Raw genomic sequence first — 14,585 nt, 5'->3', positions numbered from 1 at the left:
GTATACTATTAAATTATAAATAAAGAAAATAACAGTTTGGAAAATAATTTCAAAAAATACATTTTGTTGCTCATTTTATCGTTGTTCTAATATCGTGAATTTTCTTCTGTGACCAGGTTCGAATATGGCAAAAATATCTCCACTTATTATCAAAGGCTCTGTATGTGATGCGTCGTTTAACATGTATTCAAATAGGCTGGTTGTGTGTCGTTTGATTCCTCTGATTCCTAGGAAGAGTGCAATCCATTGAACAAGCTGTTTAACATATACGTGTTTAACATGTAAACCTCTTTCTCTATTTCTCTCACTTCCTCTTAACTCGTGTTAAACACTCTTGCTAAATTTGTATTTGCTTTTTCTGGCTTTTTTCTCTGGAACTCTCTACCTTCCTATCTGGCTACTTCTCCATCAATTACGAAGTTCAGAGCGCATCTCAAGACCCATCTGTTTTCAAAATTCATTGAAGTGCGCTGTTGAACATCGCGGAATAGCGCTTTATAAGCTGATTGATTGATTGATTGACTGACTGACTGACTGACTGACTGACTGACTGACTGACTGACTGACTGACTGACTGACTGACTGACTGACTGACTGACTGACTGACTGACTGACTGACTGACTGACTGACTGACTGACTGACTGACTGACTGACTGACTGACTGACTGACTGACTGACTGACTGACTGACTGACTGACTGACTGACTGACTGACTGACTGACTGACTGACTGACTGACTGACTGACTGACTGACTGACTGACTGACTGACTGACTGACTGACTGACTGACTGACTGACTGACTGACTGACTGACTGACTGACTGACTGACTGACTGACTGACTGACTGACTGACTGACTGACTGACTGACTGACTGACTGACTGACTGACTGACTGACTGACTGACTGACTGACTGACTGACTGACTGACTGACTGACTGACTGACTGACTGATTGGTTTTTCACGGTCTCTTAGGTCGGTCAGCCATCGTGGCTAACTTCAGTCTCGTACGTTTCAATGTTTTCTTTTTCTGTATTCATCATAACGTAGTTTTTATTTTTTTAATGAAAAGAGGTGTTATTTTTTTAATCGTCAGATATTTTTAGGTTTCTAATGGCTAACTAAATCTTTGTTAACATTCCTCACTCAATACTACGTTGTTAAATTCTATGTTTTCCATCATCATTATGTCTGTTTTGTAGTAATACTAGTAATTCACTAATTCAGAAATTCATATTTTTGTTTCTTTTGATTTTTGCGCCTCTGAGGTTTGGTTTTTTGATTATAATTAATATTTTATATGTGTATTGTTATAAAAATTAATTATATAATTGTAATATAATTTATTTTATAATATTATATTTGTGTGTGTATGTATTCGTATTGTATGTGTGCATGTGTGTAACTGTGTTTTAAAAATATTTTTTAAATTAATTTTTAGGGAGAATGGAGAATTTAATAAAATGTCGGCTATGTATGGATGTTCTGAAAGGGCCTAAACAGCTACCATGCTTTCATTCCTTCTGCTCTTTGTGTCTAAGCGACTACGAATCCAAATTCACTGTAGATGAAGGTTTCTATTGTCCAATTTGTGGGGAAAAATTTTTGCCAGACAATAAAGCCGCTTGCAATGAAACTAAATTCCTCTCTCGTATGGTCAAAACTGATACCAGAGCAGAAAAATCATTCTGTTCCGTGCATCCAAATGTTGAAATAAATTTTTTCTGTGTAGATTGTGAAAGTATGGGATGCCCGGTCTGTTCGACTGGCTATCACGACAAACACAATTGCATCGACCTCCAAGAAATGGCTGCCGTTGTTAAAGAAGAAATGAGGTCTATGTCACGGGACATTCACAGAAAAACAACACAACTTGAAAATGAAATTGAAGCTGAACTCAAAACAAAAAAAGAAGTTTTAGATGAGTTGGATCTAACTTCAAAAGAAATAAAAGAGAAGGCAGAATATTTGGAGGCAGTGATCAAAAGGCAGGCTGCAGATTTGCTGAAGCAAGTGAGCCAGGTGAAAAGCAAGTGCATGAAGGACATGGAAAACTTTAAAATGAATAACAAAAAATCAATTGATGATGATCTAGAGTACTTTAATTCATACGTGAAAGCCATGTTAGAGCATGCTACTGAGGAGGAGTTGATAGATTCAGTGAGGAATGTCAAGAGACGTACAGAGCACATTAAAATGTTTTCACTGCACGGTAAGGAGAGAGAAACGACCTCTGCTCAGTTCATTCCTTCCAATCTACATATCGACACTCTCTCCTTACTTGGACACATTGAACTTCAGAAAAAGATCAAAGAGTTCAAAAAACCAAATTCAAATTTAGAAACTTTAAATACTGCTTCTACCATTGAAAAAGTGCCAGGTTGTGAAGATGTTGATGGCAGAAATGTGGAAGAAAGTTTAAGAAACGTTCCAAAAGTGGTGTGGAAGAAATGTAAGGAGACGTCGTGTGGAGTAGCTGCCATTGCTGTTGGCAGAGGAGAATTTTTTGTGGCTGTAGAAAATTCCGGAGATATTCTAAGGTTGGCTGGTGGCTGACTATCTTGGGGTTTATTTTGTTTTCATAGATCGGCTGGTTAACCGTTTGCTTGAGGATGAGTTAGTTGTTAGTCCGGTTGTTTAACTCATTATATATTCTGATAATTCACTTTTACGTTCTATAAATGATGAAATATCTTTTCAAAAACTTAGAATCACATATTGTAGGAACAACCAATTTTCATCAGATTCGACCTGACAACCTTAAAAGAGAAGCCAGCGTCAGAAAGAATTCACTTACCCGATCTTGACACACCTTGGGATATGACCACCATCATCAGTGACGAACTCTCCCACACCTATGTCTTCATTCTGGATAATTTACATGGAAAGATACACCAGGTTGCTCTCTCTTTCTCTCTCTCTCTCTCTCTCTCTCTCTCTCTCTCTCTCTCTCTCTCTCTCTCTCTCTCTCTCTCTCTCTCTATCATTTTCATTTTTTTCTAGTTTCTCTGTGTTGTTCCAATTTCTTCATTTCTCAATTTTTGTTGTGAACTTTTTGCAGCTTGCTATGTGTCTTTTTTAGAAGGGTTTGTATGCCTATGCCTGCAATCTTAATGAATGAACTATAGTTGATTTAATTAAGTCTTTGTTTTGTGCGTGTGTGTGTGTATACATGTGTGTGTGTGTATACGTGTGTGTGTGTATAAGTGTGTGTGTGTATACGTGTGTGTGTGTGTATATGTGTGTGTGCGCGCGCGCGCGTCCTTGTTCTTGTTTGTTGACTAGTCTTATAAATATTATCATTATTTTTGTCATCATCATTGACGAAATCATCACCAACATCATCATGGACAGTATAACATTTGCAAAAAACATCATCACATTTAAACGAACATCATCACATATAAACCAACATCTTCACGTTTAAACGATCATCATCACATATAAACCAACATCATCACATATAAACCCACCAGATTAACGTGCCATTTAATCCTAGCATAGGACCTCCAAAATTCATCATGAAATCCTGGCTAGTCCCACTGAATGAAACTCTCTCCCTCTCCTCAAACCAGGATCGACTTCTAATTGCAGGCGTCACCAACAAAATCCTTGAATACTCCCTATCATCTCTACTCATAATATCATCTTCATCATCTTCATCATTAACTGGATTGACCTTTCCAGAGCCGACGACCTCATTTTCGGTCATTCCACCCATCCGAGATATTCTACACGCGAGTAGATTGGACGACAGCCATTTTGTCACCCTCTTCGATCACTTGTACGAGCTCTGTGGAGTTTTTTTGGTTAATGAGTGGGGGAAGATGGTGAAAAGTTTTGGGGAGGGGAGGGGTAGCGTAGCACATCTCCAAGTGGATTACCCCGTGCATGCTGCTCTGGATAGAAAGGAACCGACTGATTCTGGTTGGCACACATCTTTCTTTTTTTCTCTTTCTCCATTCCTCTCTCTTTCTCTCTCTCTCCTTTCTCTTTTTTTCTTTTTCTCTCTGTCTTTTTCTTTCTTTCTGTTCCTTACTTATTGTGAAGTTGTTTCCATGTGTGCTTATTTATTAAACGACATATAACATGTTACACGTTTGGGCCTTGGTTTTGTTGGCGTTCATCGATGTATGTACGATTATTACGCTTATTACATTACACAGCCTCATTTGAGGTCTTAATTGATCATTTCACGCTTTACGCTTTAATTTAATTATCACATAAATTTCATTTGAGTAATTCAACTGCATTCAGAAGCCAGTATAAATAGCCATGCACGTACGCACATTCTAAAAATTACAGACACACCAATACACACTGACCACTGACTGACCACAAACACTCATCGACATCCACTGATTCAAACAGATCACCACAGTCATCCCAGTACCTCACGCCCCTACAACGACTCCTGCTTCATCTTCGTCTGTGACGCCAACAACGGCCGAATCTCCTTGTTTGACGGGGATTTGACTTTTCTAACAATCCTGGACGACAACATCATGGACGCTTGGAGGCTAGCCATTGACCCGCTGAACAAACTCCTCTTTGTGGCTACTCTCAACAATGCTTTCTACGTCATTAAGTATCAGTGACGTCATAATTTTTTTTATACTGGCCGTCTAACATCGTCTTCTATCTGTGTGTGTGTGTGTGTGTGTGTGTGTGTGTGTGTGTGTGTGTGTGTGTGTGTGTGTGTGTGTGTGTGTGTGTGTGTGTGTGTGTGTGTGTGTGTGTTACATTTATATTTAAATGCAAATTATTCTTACATTGTTTTACTTTATTTTCATACTTAAATGTCAGTTGAAAAAATTTAAGTTTATATCAATGCTGATTCATGCATGTTTGTCTGTTTGTTTGTGTCTGTGTGTTGTGTGTAAGCGAATTATTCATGTGCTTATTATAAGTGTTTCTATTTAAGACTTGAAAAAAAAGTTTATATGTATTAAAATTTTTATTTCTTTTACTACGACCTGCATTTATATTTTTTTATCAGCCAGTCATTGATTAAACTTTTTGATTCTATTTTTATAGAGTTAAATTTATGCGTTAAAATATAACTTTTCTGTCTTTAATTGTTTTTAAATGTGTATATACATTTATGTTAAAGTCAGTCAGTCAGTCAGTCATGGTTAATCTTTAGATTGAATGTTTCTTTACCTGCATCTGTCTCTTTGGTTTATCTTAATCATGTTTTCTTGTTTTTATGTGTGTTTTTCTCCTCTAAACACGTTTCAATCAAAATGTTTTTTGCGCTTTATGCGTTGTAAAAGTTTTAGCGATTTTTCGGAATTGGATCTGTTCGAAGAAGACGATTATTCAATTATGTGAATTATGTGAATTGCGTAAATTATGTGAATTATGAACTGTTGTTAGCATTATAATCTACTTTTTGCTGCTTGAGTACTGTATTGCTATATTTTTGAGTGACCTGATTGTACACAGCTACAGCCCTGCCAAATTTCATTTCAAATCTGAGTTTTGTTCTTATTTAGTTATTTCCTTTATATTGTTTTTGATTATTTCAAGATGTTTTATGAAGTTTATTTTGCTAGTTTTCAAGTCAATTTATTTTTATTGTTTAAACATTTTAAATTTTAATGATTTGCTTTTAAATAAATTGCGCGCGCGTGTGTGTGTAATTTTTGCTGTACCTAATGACTTCCATTCAATGCGTATTAAAATTTGGATTCCTAAATTGAAAAAAAATTGAAATCTCTAAAATAGTCTTCCATGTCCGTTAGATTCAGCGAAAACACCTTAAAAGATTTCATATATACAGTAATTCGTACATCAAATATTATATCTGTACATAAAACTTGTAGAACAAGTTTTTTAAACCGTAAATGAACAACATTATATTTAACAGATGTTTTGAAAAATGTTGAAACAATCAATATAACGGGAAATTATCTGAATGTAAGATTTTAAAGATTTGTTCTGCAATTGAATAATAATTTTGTTTTATTAGAGGTTTTTGAACCAAGAAAATAGGTTAGATGCAATGGGTTAGAGGACAGTTAACAAATCCACCATCCAAATACAAATGTGGTAAATTATTTTTAGAACATGGATGGTTGGACGGGTTCAACTAGATTCCGACTTGATGGTGGCAGGTAAATGACTAGAAAGAAAATTTAGGGTAGTGGCACAAAAGTTCATCTCACTACACACACACGCGCACACACGCGCGCGCCACGCACACACACACACAAACATGTTATGTGTGTTAAGTGAAGAGTGATGTCGTTGCGAAATAATATTGCTCGTGAATTCGGGGAATTATCAGTAAAAAAATTATTGAAACATTTTTGAAGAAAGATTTTATTGCTGACATGGTATAGGCCCTTTCACTTTTTTGCTATTGAGATACGAGGCAATCAATGTTCAACCCGTATATTGTTTCTATTAATCGTATGTAGGTATTTCGGCTGCAATTTTTCAATAGCAAGATCAAGTTGAGTAGATATTTGAAATTGAGGTACGAAATTAGACTTACTTATGATGGGGCAGAAGTTCATCGTAGGGCGGGTTAGATGAAAAGGGTAAAGAACGGAACAGATAAAACTTGATGCGTGTTGATGTACGAAGAGTTTAATTTTAACAATGAATCCAGCATGAATGAAAATTATTGAATAATATTTGAAAAGATTTAAGAAGAACATTTTAGACTGAGGTAGGAATGATCTAAATTTTAAGGTTAACATCTTTAATTTGGTAGAACATGCTGCTTTTAATAGCGCTCACAAACTGCAAATCCATCATCCAAATAAACCAACTGAAAATCCAACTTAGTTTTTCAATATGACGTTGCACAAGAGGCTTTGAATTCTGAGATGAACTTTGATATTTTAAAAGCTATATAAGGCGGATCATCTCAGCAGTTTTTATTGAAGTCAAATTCAATTTGAGATTCTAACATTCGAGATGAAAGCTTTCTTCGTTTTGGCTCTCTGCGTTGCCAGCCTTCTGGCATCTGATATTCCTTCGCCGTTCCAGTGGAACGAATCCTTCCGTGTATCTGTGAGTACCTCATGTTCCTCGTTTATTTCATACTTGAATATTTCAATTGTTGCACGGTACATTATTTAACAACTCCTCCACCCTGCCACCAGTACGATACGTTGGATGAGCAGCACAAGGGACTGTTCAAGGGCATCTACGACGTCGAACAGTCGCCTGGCAGTTCGCAGGCCCTCACCAACCTGAGGAACGTCATCGAAACTCACTTCAGAACCGAAGAGGTCAATTTTTAACAATTGAAAATAATTTTATTGTACGTTTATTTACAAGTACTTGAATTGAAAAATGTGCAGAAAATGATGAAGGATGCTGGTTACAGCGAGTACGACTCCCACCGCAAGATTCACACCGACTTTGAGAAGGACCTTAGCGGATACACCACGACCGTCTCCTCCAATCAAATTCAAACTGCCAAGGAATGGTCAGTTGCTTATTCAAAATTGCAAAAATTATTTCTGCAACGTAAATGATGCGTTAGTTCACCCGCGTGTATCTATAAAAACGTTAAGAAGCGCTAATGAGCAATACGGAAATGGCGCTATATAAATTGTAGATTAATTGGATTGATTAAATGGGTTTGATTGAAATATGTTCGCATTGTTCACCATTAAATTTGTTCATCCATTCGTTTGCATCAGGCTGGTGAACCATATAAAAGGAATCGACTTCAAATACAAGGGCAAGCTGTCAAACTAGTGAAAAGCCGATTTGTCGGATTGATGTCTCACTCTGAAACATTTGACGAAATTTATTATAAGCAAAACTTGTTTTAATAATTATAATTTATTTTTATAAAATAAATTTCTGAATAAATTATTTGAAAAAAATTATTCGACTTTTTGATTTTGAAAAGACTAAACAAAATCTCTGAGTTGAAATTGAATAAACTGAAAAATTTATCCCAGTATACATACGCACCCACATTTACAAATACACACTATCTATACACAAATACACATACATTTCATGTCAGTATTTACATTTATATATTCAATCATATATCAGTTCTAAAAATAATCATATATTTTCTTTCTTCATGAGACACGTACGTAAGTGTAGACCAGCCATGCAATAAACCGTGTAAGCGAGCAAGCAGTCCTGTGTTGATCGCAAGCAGACATTTATTCAGTTAGGTATATTTTAATTAATTTTTGAGCAAATATGATGCTAATTGTTTTATTACATTATCAGGACTGGCACTTGACTTGAGTACTGATTAGATAGGATGTTTTATGATGAGGCCAGTGGAGGATTAATATACAAAAATTGAGAAAATTTGAGCCAGCCACAGGGAAGCGAGCCACACGAAGGCGAATAAAATCGTCTGCCGTCGACAGTGATGTTGAGAGCCACAACAAGAGACATTTCAAATGCATTTTGGTATTTTATGAATCAGAAATTTATTGAAAACTGAAATGAAACCATCTATGAATTATCATATTTTTACTTGAAAAACTTTAAATTTTTTGGTGTAAAAAGTTTGTTACAAAGTAAGGGTCCCCCTATCTTTATGGTTATTTTCATTCGGTGTTATTTTTCAGACTGTTTAAAGTATTTTTGACGAAAGCTGATACATAAATCTAAAAAATATTTATTCAATTTATTATTAATATTTCAATTTTTAGTAGTTTCTTTCATAATTTTAAACTGTTTTTTATCTACTTTTTTTATTGATTTTCTATAATTTCGCTACTTGCTATAAAATTCATCTTGTCATAGACTACATTCAATCAATTTTTTAGGCCAGAAAGAAATATATAGAAATATCTATAAAAATATAATACATATATTAGTACCGAATTAATTATATCAAAAAGTAGCAAAACATTAACATTGATTTTATCATTTTTGTTTAAAAAAATTTTCCTACATATAATTTTTTAGACCAGAAAAAATATAAACAAGATCTAGGAGTAAAAAAGAAAATATATCAGTTATAATAAAATTATAACGGTAGAATATTAATTTATAATATAAATATAAAAAGATAATTAATATAATAATAATAATAATTATCTTGCAAGGAGAGTCTACTTAGGTGGAGTTGTTGCTGTTGTTAGCCCACTTGATGTTATTAATTGGAGTAAGTGTTTCTCCGGAAAGAGATTTCTTATGGCGATAGAGATCATGATGAAGATGATGATGATGACGGAGATGATGATGATGACTGAGATGTTGATGATTATGATTATGTTGATGATGAAGATGATAATATTGATTATGGTGACACTGAAAAAATATTAGAATGAACGATTTTTTAAAGAGATTTTGATTAAAAACAGCGTCCTAATGACGAAAACTTGTCAAAAAACGTCTAAAAAACAGTTTACAAACTATTGGTCATTAATTTATTATGTGTTACCAACAAAACTGACAAAGGTCTTTCAACTGACCATTCATTCATTTTTAAACGATAACAACACAGACGCATAACTTTATTAAAATTCAGTTACAAATTAGACAAATAAAAACACACTAAAGCTACTGGCGTACGATAGGAAAAAGATGAGATGACCAAAAGATGATTAAAAAAACATCTTCATCTCATACTAGATGGACTCTTATTAGCAGCTTTAGCAGCAGTGTCAATAACCACTTGATGTCTCGTATGCATTTACCGCAGTTTGTTGCCGTTCGCAAAACATGCTCTCCAACGTGCGATATTTGTGATCGTGTAATTTTATACTAAATAAAATCTGGCTTATACTCCCTGTATTTTATACTAAATAAAATCTGGCTTTTTTAAATTTTTCAATAATTTATGTAAATTTTTAGCAGGTATTTTTATGGTGAAGTTGAAAAATAATTTTTTAGTTAATGAAGAATTTAATTTTTTATGCGGCTTAACTAGTTTTTTTTAATATTTTTCTAAAAATTTTGAAAATATGTTGTGAATAAATAAACATAGATGACAATTTTGCTTTGAATTAGTGTATAAAAACAAATCGATTTGATTGGTTGTTGATATTTGGCAGTCGATAATGATTGGTCGAGATGATAAGTGCCATTTACATCCAGATATAAAAATTGTTACAAACCGACAAATAATTCGACATTTTTTCAGATTATGTATAAAAATTTTGAAATTTATTAACAATTATTCTTTTGTTACTCAAATATGTTGAAGTTAAATGAAAGAAATTCAAAATCATTTGACGTTGAAAGTCTAATAAATACGAATTTTGTAAACGATCAGCACACACTAATGTGTGGTAATAGTGAAAAGAGCACATCTTCATGTTCAACTACCAAAACTCTTCCCCAGACTGATAACAATAAGTACAAACTATGGAACAGATTGAAAGCATTAGATGTTGACTGTTCGACTGTTTCAGAAAAGAATTTTGTATCGAAATATCACACACCGATCAGACAAAATAGCGAAAACTGTGAGTTGTGCCGTAAAAACATGAGCAATTTTGAAGATTTTTTTGAAAAAAATTTGTTCATTTATAATAAAAGTTGCAAAGATTTCAATTCAAACTATTTTCCGATGAATAATATCTCTATGAAGCCAGTCGTAGATCAGAATTTAAAAAATAATTACCCTCAGAATAATTGTAGCAATTCATCGGCGCCTGGACTCCAACACTACAAGTGTCCTAACTTTAACTATTCTGCCAAACAAAACTTTCTCAATTTTCATGGAAAACCACGAGGCACGAGCCAAGATGAGAACAGCTTCAGAGGAGATGATCCCAGCAAACAAAACAGTCGAGATTTTATGAATGAATTCAAAAATATTCACGTACCGACGTCAAGAATGTTTTTCTATCATCCGAAACATTTTAATGAATTTTTAAGGAGTTCAGAAATTTTTCTGAATTATGAATGTGATCGAAGAGCTGAATGTATCGATAGGACCTGGAGGCAAACATGGGAATCTGGAGCGACGAGCTTCTTCGGTGAACGTGACGAGGAAATCACGACAAGTTAGTTTCAAGCACTTTTCCCATGATAAACATACATTATATACGAGCAAACATAGAATCATTATTAAATTCATTGAGTGTTTACTAAAAAAATGCAGTAGTATTAGGTATTTTTAAAGTTTGGTAACCAGCAATTAATGCCAGCTAACAGAATGAGGTAAATTTGAATAAAAATACAAAAAGTTAGTGTAAGAAAAATAATGTCAAAATAAACTTCAGATATGAAAAAAAACTTCCAATAAAATATTTAAACCATGAAACAAACATTAGCAACGAAACGAGCGAGGACAGCCTTTTCCAGCGTGCAGCTTCTGCAGTTGGAGAGATGCTTCAACGACAACATGTACCTCAGCCGCATTAGGAGAATAGAGATTGCCGCGAGTCTGCATCTGACGGAAAAACAGGCGAGTAACGCTTTTGTTGAGTTTTTGCGAATTTGAAAATTACCGAAAATTTTTTCTCAATTTCCGTAAACTTTAGAGATATTTTTCATATTTTGGTTGTGAAAGTTGCAAGATATTATAAGGTTAAAGATATTTTTAATATTTTGGTTGAGAAATATATATGATAAACTTAAAATAACAGTGTAATTTTAACAAACAGGTAAAAATCTGGTTTCAAAACAGAAGAGTTAAGTACAAGAAAGCAAACAATCTGGATGTTCAGAGTGCCGATGACGCAGATGATGAAGTTGATGAAGAGGATGAAGATGGTGGTAGTGGTGGCGGCAGTGGTGGTGGTGAAGAAGTCGGAGTAGTTGGTGGTGGCTGTAGTAACGGTGCTGGAGTCTCTACTTTATGGAATCATTATTTAGATGTTGAAAATTAACCATGACTGATGTTTTTTTTAAGAAACCAATTAATTCGTTTTTCCATTCATTCATTGTTTCAAGAAAATTTTTTATGTGGAATATCAAAAACAGTAAAACAGATGCGTGTTCGATCAAAAATTCCTAGAGACAACAAAATATACCAACAAAATTGTATTCGTTACATCTCTCTTTCAACTATCTACCAAGGCTAAAACTCATAAACTCCACGGCTTACACAACTGAAACATCAAATCCAACGTAATTTCTTAATTTCATAATAAATAATACAAAATTTCACAACAAATACTGACAATCGTTTTTTAAACAATTAGACTAAATTAAATAGCAATGATTTGTTGCCGTGTTAGATCTCCGAACCATTGAAACGATCGCAAAGGCACTGCGAACCACATGGACACTTCAGGTTGCAGTCCAATCCATACATTCCTCTATCGCAAACTGAAATTTTTTTGAAAAATTTTTCAGTTTTCTCGGATTATAAGTTATAATTTTTTATGATACTTTTAAAATGGTTGACGTTATGGCGTAGAGGTTAAGCTGCCTGGCACTGCTTCTGCGCTAACTGGATTTGAATGCATATGGTGTTTTGGTCTACGTGTATTTATAAGAGCTGTGTGTTTGTTATTGGTGCCTCTGAAGAAAAAATTCTAAAAAAGTTCTCAGCAGGAAAAATTGAAAACTCAAACCGCTGTAAACACTGTTCATGTATGCTCCTCCACAAATTTCATTTGGCGATCCAATGCAATTCCTGTCACAAATCCATCCCGTACCGGATCTTCCGTAAGGTGTGGGAGCAGAAACAGGTGTATGCGACCTGTATGTAGATGGAGAAAAGAGGCATGAATAAAACCACTAGCATGATTGGAAAGAAATGAGACAACCAATATGAATCAAAAATGTTAAAAACTGTTAATACGATATTTCAAATCAAAATCTTTATGTTTGGTTTCTTTGAACTTTACTAATAACCTATATATCAAACGCTTATTGGTTAGTTTATCTTTTAAAATGGAAAAAAAAACTCAGACAAAAAGGAAGTTTTTTACAAGTATTCACGAAAATTTCAACAAAATAATTTAAAGGAAATGGTGATAATGGAAATTGGGACTTCAATTTATGAATCAGAATATAAATAATTTATTGAATTAGGGATAAATTTGAATAAAAAAATAAAAAATTGCGATAGGCACCAAGTCATCAGTTTGTTTTATGCTTTGATTTTCGAAAAATAACTAAAAATTAAAACTTTTCATACAGTTTGATAGAAAAAAAATCGGAATAATTTTGTAAGTTTTAAACGCGAATTCAAACCATTTTTAATAACAACTTGCGTACCTGAGTAGCGAAAACAGTGTAATTCAGATTGGCACAAGCTTTCCAGCACCTTATCGTTGTTAAACTGTAATCAGCGGCTAACGGATATGTTAGGTCTCTCGCCTGTTTATCTACGTAGCATCCTAGGTAGCGAGCTGTTGTTTCTGTGATTGTAGAATAATTGAAGTATTTGATTATAGTTAATGTTTTGTGCAAAATGTAAAATTATAAAAGAAATATTATATTATCATGAATTAAAACATAATTCTTAATAGACTTGAAAAAATGTTTACCATCAAAGTTTATTCCAGCAGCGTTCCTCTGTTAAGCATCGAAGTGAACGTTAAACAGTCGTCGTTGAATAAATTAGAAGTATTTATTTTTCTAAATAATTTTTTTTTTCAAACCGCAGTTGCAGTTACCGAGTTGAATCGAAAGATATTTCTACCTATCATCACATGCAGCGTATGTAAGGAGCGCATTCATCTCATCTATACAAACTCTGTAGTGTACTATGTTTTTGGTGTCACTGAGAATTAATACTGGGATGAAATTGGACTGAAACTGAAATAATTCTCGTGTCATTTCTCTTACCTATGGCTAAATACTTTTAGTAATTGATTATAGTTAAACTCCGAAACAACGACACAAAATGCGATTAGGAGTGCTTGCAATATTTGTTAAACTATAAAACAACTTTAAAAATCATGTGATAATTTCTTGCCACAGTATAATGATTTAAGTTTAGTTTCGTTTCAAACGTTTCAACATGCGCTTCTTACATATGCATGTACGCAAAAAAAGAGAAAAAAGAAAACAATTTAGTTGTTGCTACAAAATCATCAGAATGAAATACTTGGTAGAAGCTGCAGATCTGTTGAGAATCGTACTTGGTTGCAAGTTTGGATCTTCTGATAAACAGGAAGCAACTCCTAATGCCAGACTGGTATTCACATGCAACGCAGTTGATCATATTGGAACAGAATGCAACACATTTGAGGCGGGAATCATATCGAAAGCTGCACTGAACGTCTGCAACATCCGAGACACATGTCTTCAGAACGTAGGAGTTGTGATTTCGAGAAAATATAACAGAGGAAACAGTCTGGATGTAACAGATTTCAAAAAGTATTTTCACAAGACCAAACATATCTTGAAAGGTTGGGACGTTTTTTAAAGTTAACTTCGTTTTTTTTCGTCAGCAATTTATCAATCTAATCCTGAAATGAATTTATATATGCTAATTCCAGCATTAATTCCAGAAAATTTCAAATGCATACTTTTTAAATCAAACATATCTAAATAATAGTAGTTTCTTTTATACATTAATGGTTTACTTGTTTTGCAGTTTAACTTTTTTGTGATTTGTGACTCTATTCATCCACTACATTTACATGAAATGAATTTTCTTATGTTAGTTGTAGCTTACTTTCAGCCAAATTTTTCGAAGCAGAGCATTATAAATTCAGAATTTCTATAG

The 14,585-nt window shown here is 33.9% G+C and overlaps 4 protein-coding genes across 4 annotated transcripts; 3 read left to right on the top strand and 1 right to left on the bottom strand.

The window, feature by feature from the left end:
- Window positions 1-1,447: 1,447 nt before the first annotated feature.
- HELRODRAFT_193539 (hypothetical protein) lies at window positions 1,448-4,599 on the top strand (the record flags this gene model as incomplete). Its single annotated transcript, XM_009028177.1, has 4 exons — window positions 1,448-2,541; window positions 2,746-2,899; window positions 3,478-3,928; window positions 4,373-4,599. The coding sequence occupies 4 exons, from the start codon at window positions 1,448-1,450 to the stop codon at window positions 4,597-4,599; spliced, it is 1,926 nt and encodes a 641-aa protein (XP_009026425.1).
- Window positions 4,600-6,931: 2,332 nt separating this feature from the next.
- HELRODRAFT_86578 (hypothetical protein) lies at window positions 6,932-7,723 on the top strand (the record flags this gene model as incomplete). Its single annotated transcript, XM_009028053.1, has 4 exons — window positions 6,932-7,027; window positions 7,120-7,248; window positions 7,321-7,448; window positions 7,666-7,723. 4 exons carry the CDS (start codon window positions 6,932-6,934, stop codon window positions 7,721-7,723), a joined length of 411 nt encoding a protein of 136 aa, XP_009026301.1.
- Window positions 7,724-11,246: 3,523 nt separating this feature from the next.
- HELRODRAFT_147601 (hypothetical protein) lies at window positions 11,247-11,604 on the top strand (the record flags this gene model as incomplete). The annotated part of the gene is made up of 2 exons (XM_009028176.1): window positions 11,247-11,378; window positions 11,563-11,604. Coding segments are annotated over 2 exons (174 nt in total), but the record flags the coding sequence as incomplete, so codon positions are not given.
- Window positions 11,605-12,134: 530 nt separating this feature from the next.
- On the bottom strand, window positions 12,135-13,690 carry HELRODRAFT_179336 (hypothetical protein; the record flags this gene model as incomplete). Its single annotated transcript, XM_009028175.1, has 4 exons — window positions 12,135-12,229; window positions 12,478-12,605; window positions 13,119-13,260; window positions 13,564-13,690. 4 exons carry the CDS (start codon window positions 13,688-13,690, stop codon window positions 12,135-12,137), a joined length of 492 nt encoding a protein of 163 aa, XP_009026423.1.
- Between the last annotated feature and the right edge of the window lie 895 nt (window positions 13,691-14,585).

Source organism: Helobdella robusta (assembly GCF_000326865.2).
Source record: "Helobdella robusta unplaced genomic scaffold HELROscaffold_53, whole genome shotgun sequence".
Lineage (NCBI taxonomy): Eukaryota > Metazoa > Annelida > Clitellata > Rhynchobdellida > Glossiphoniidae > Helobdella > Helobdella robusta.
This window is presented reverse-complemented; position numbering and strand designations above follow the sequence as displayed.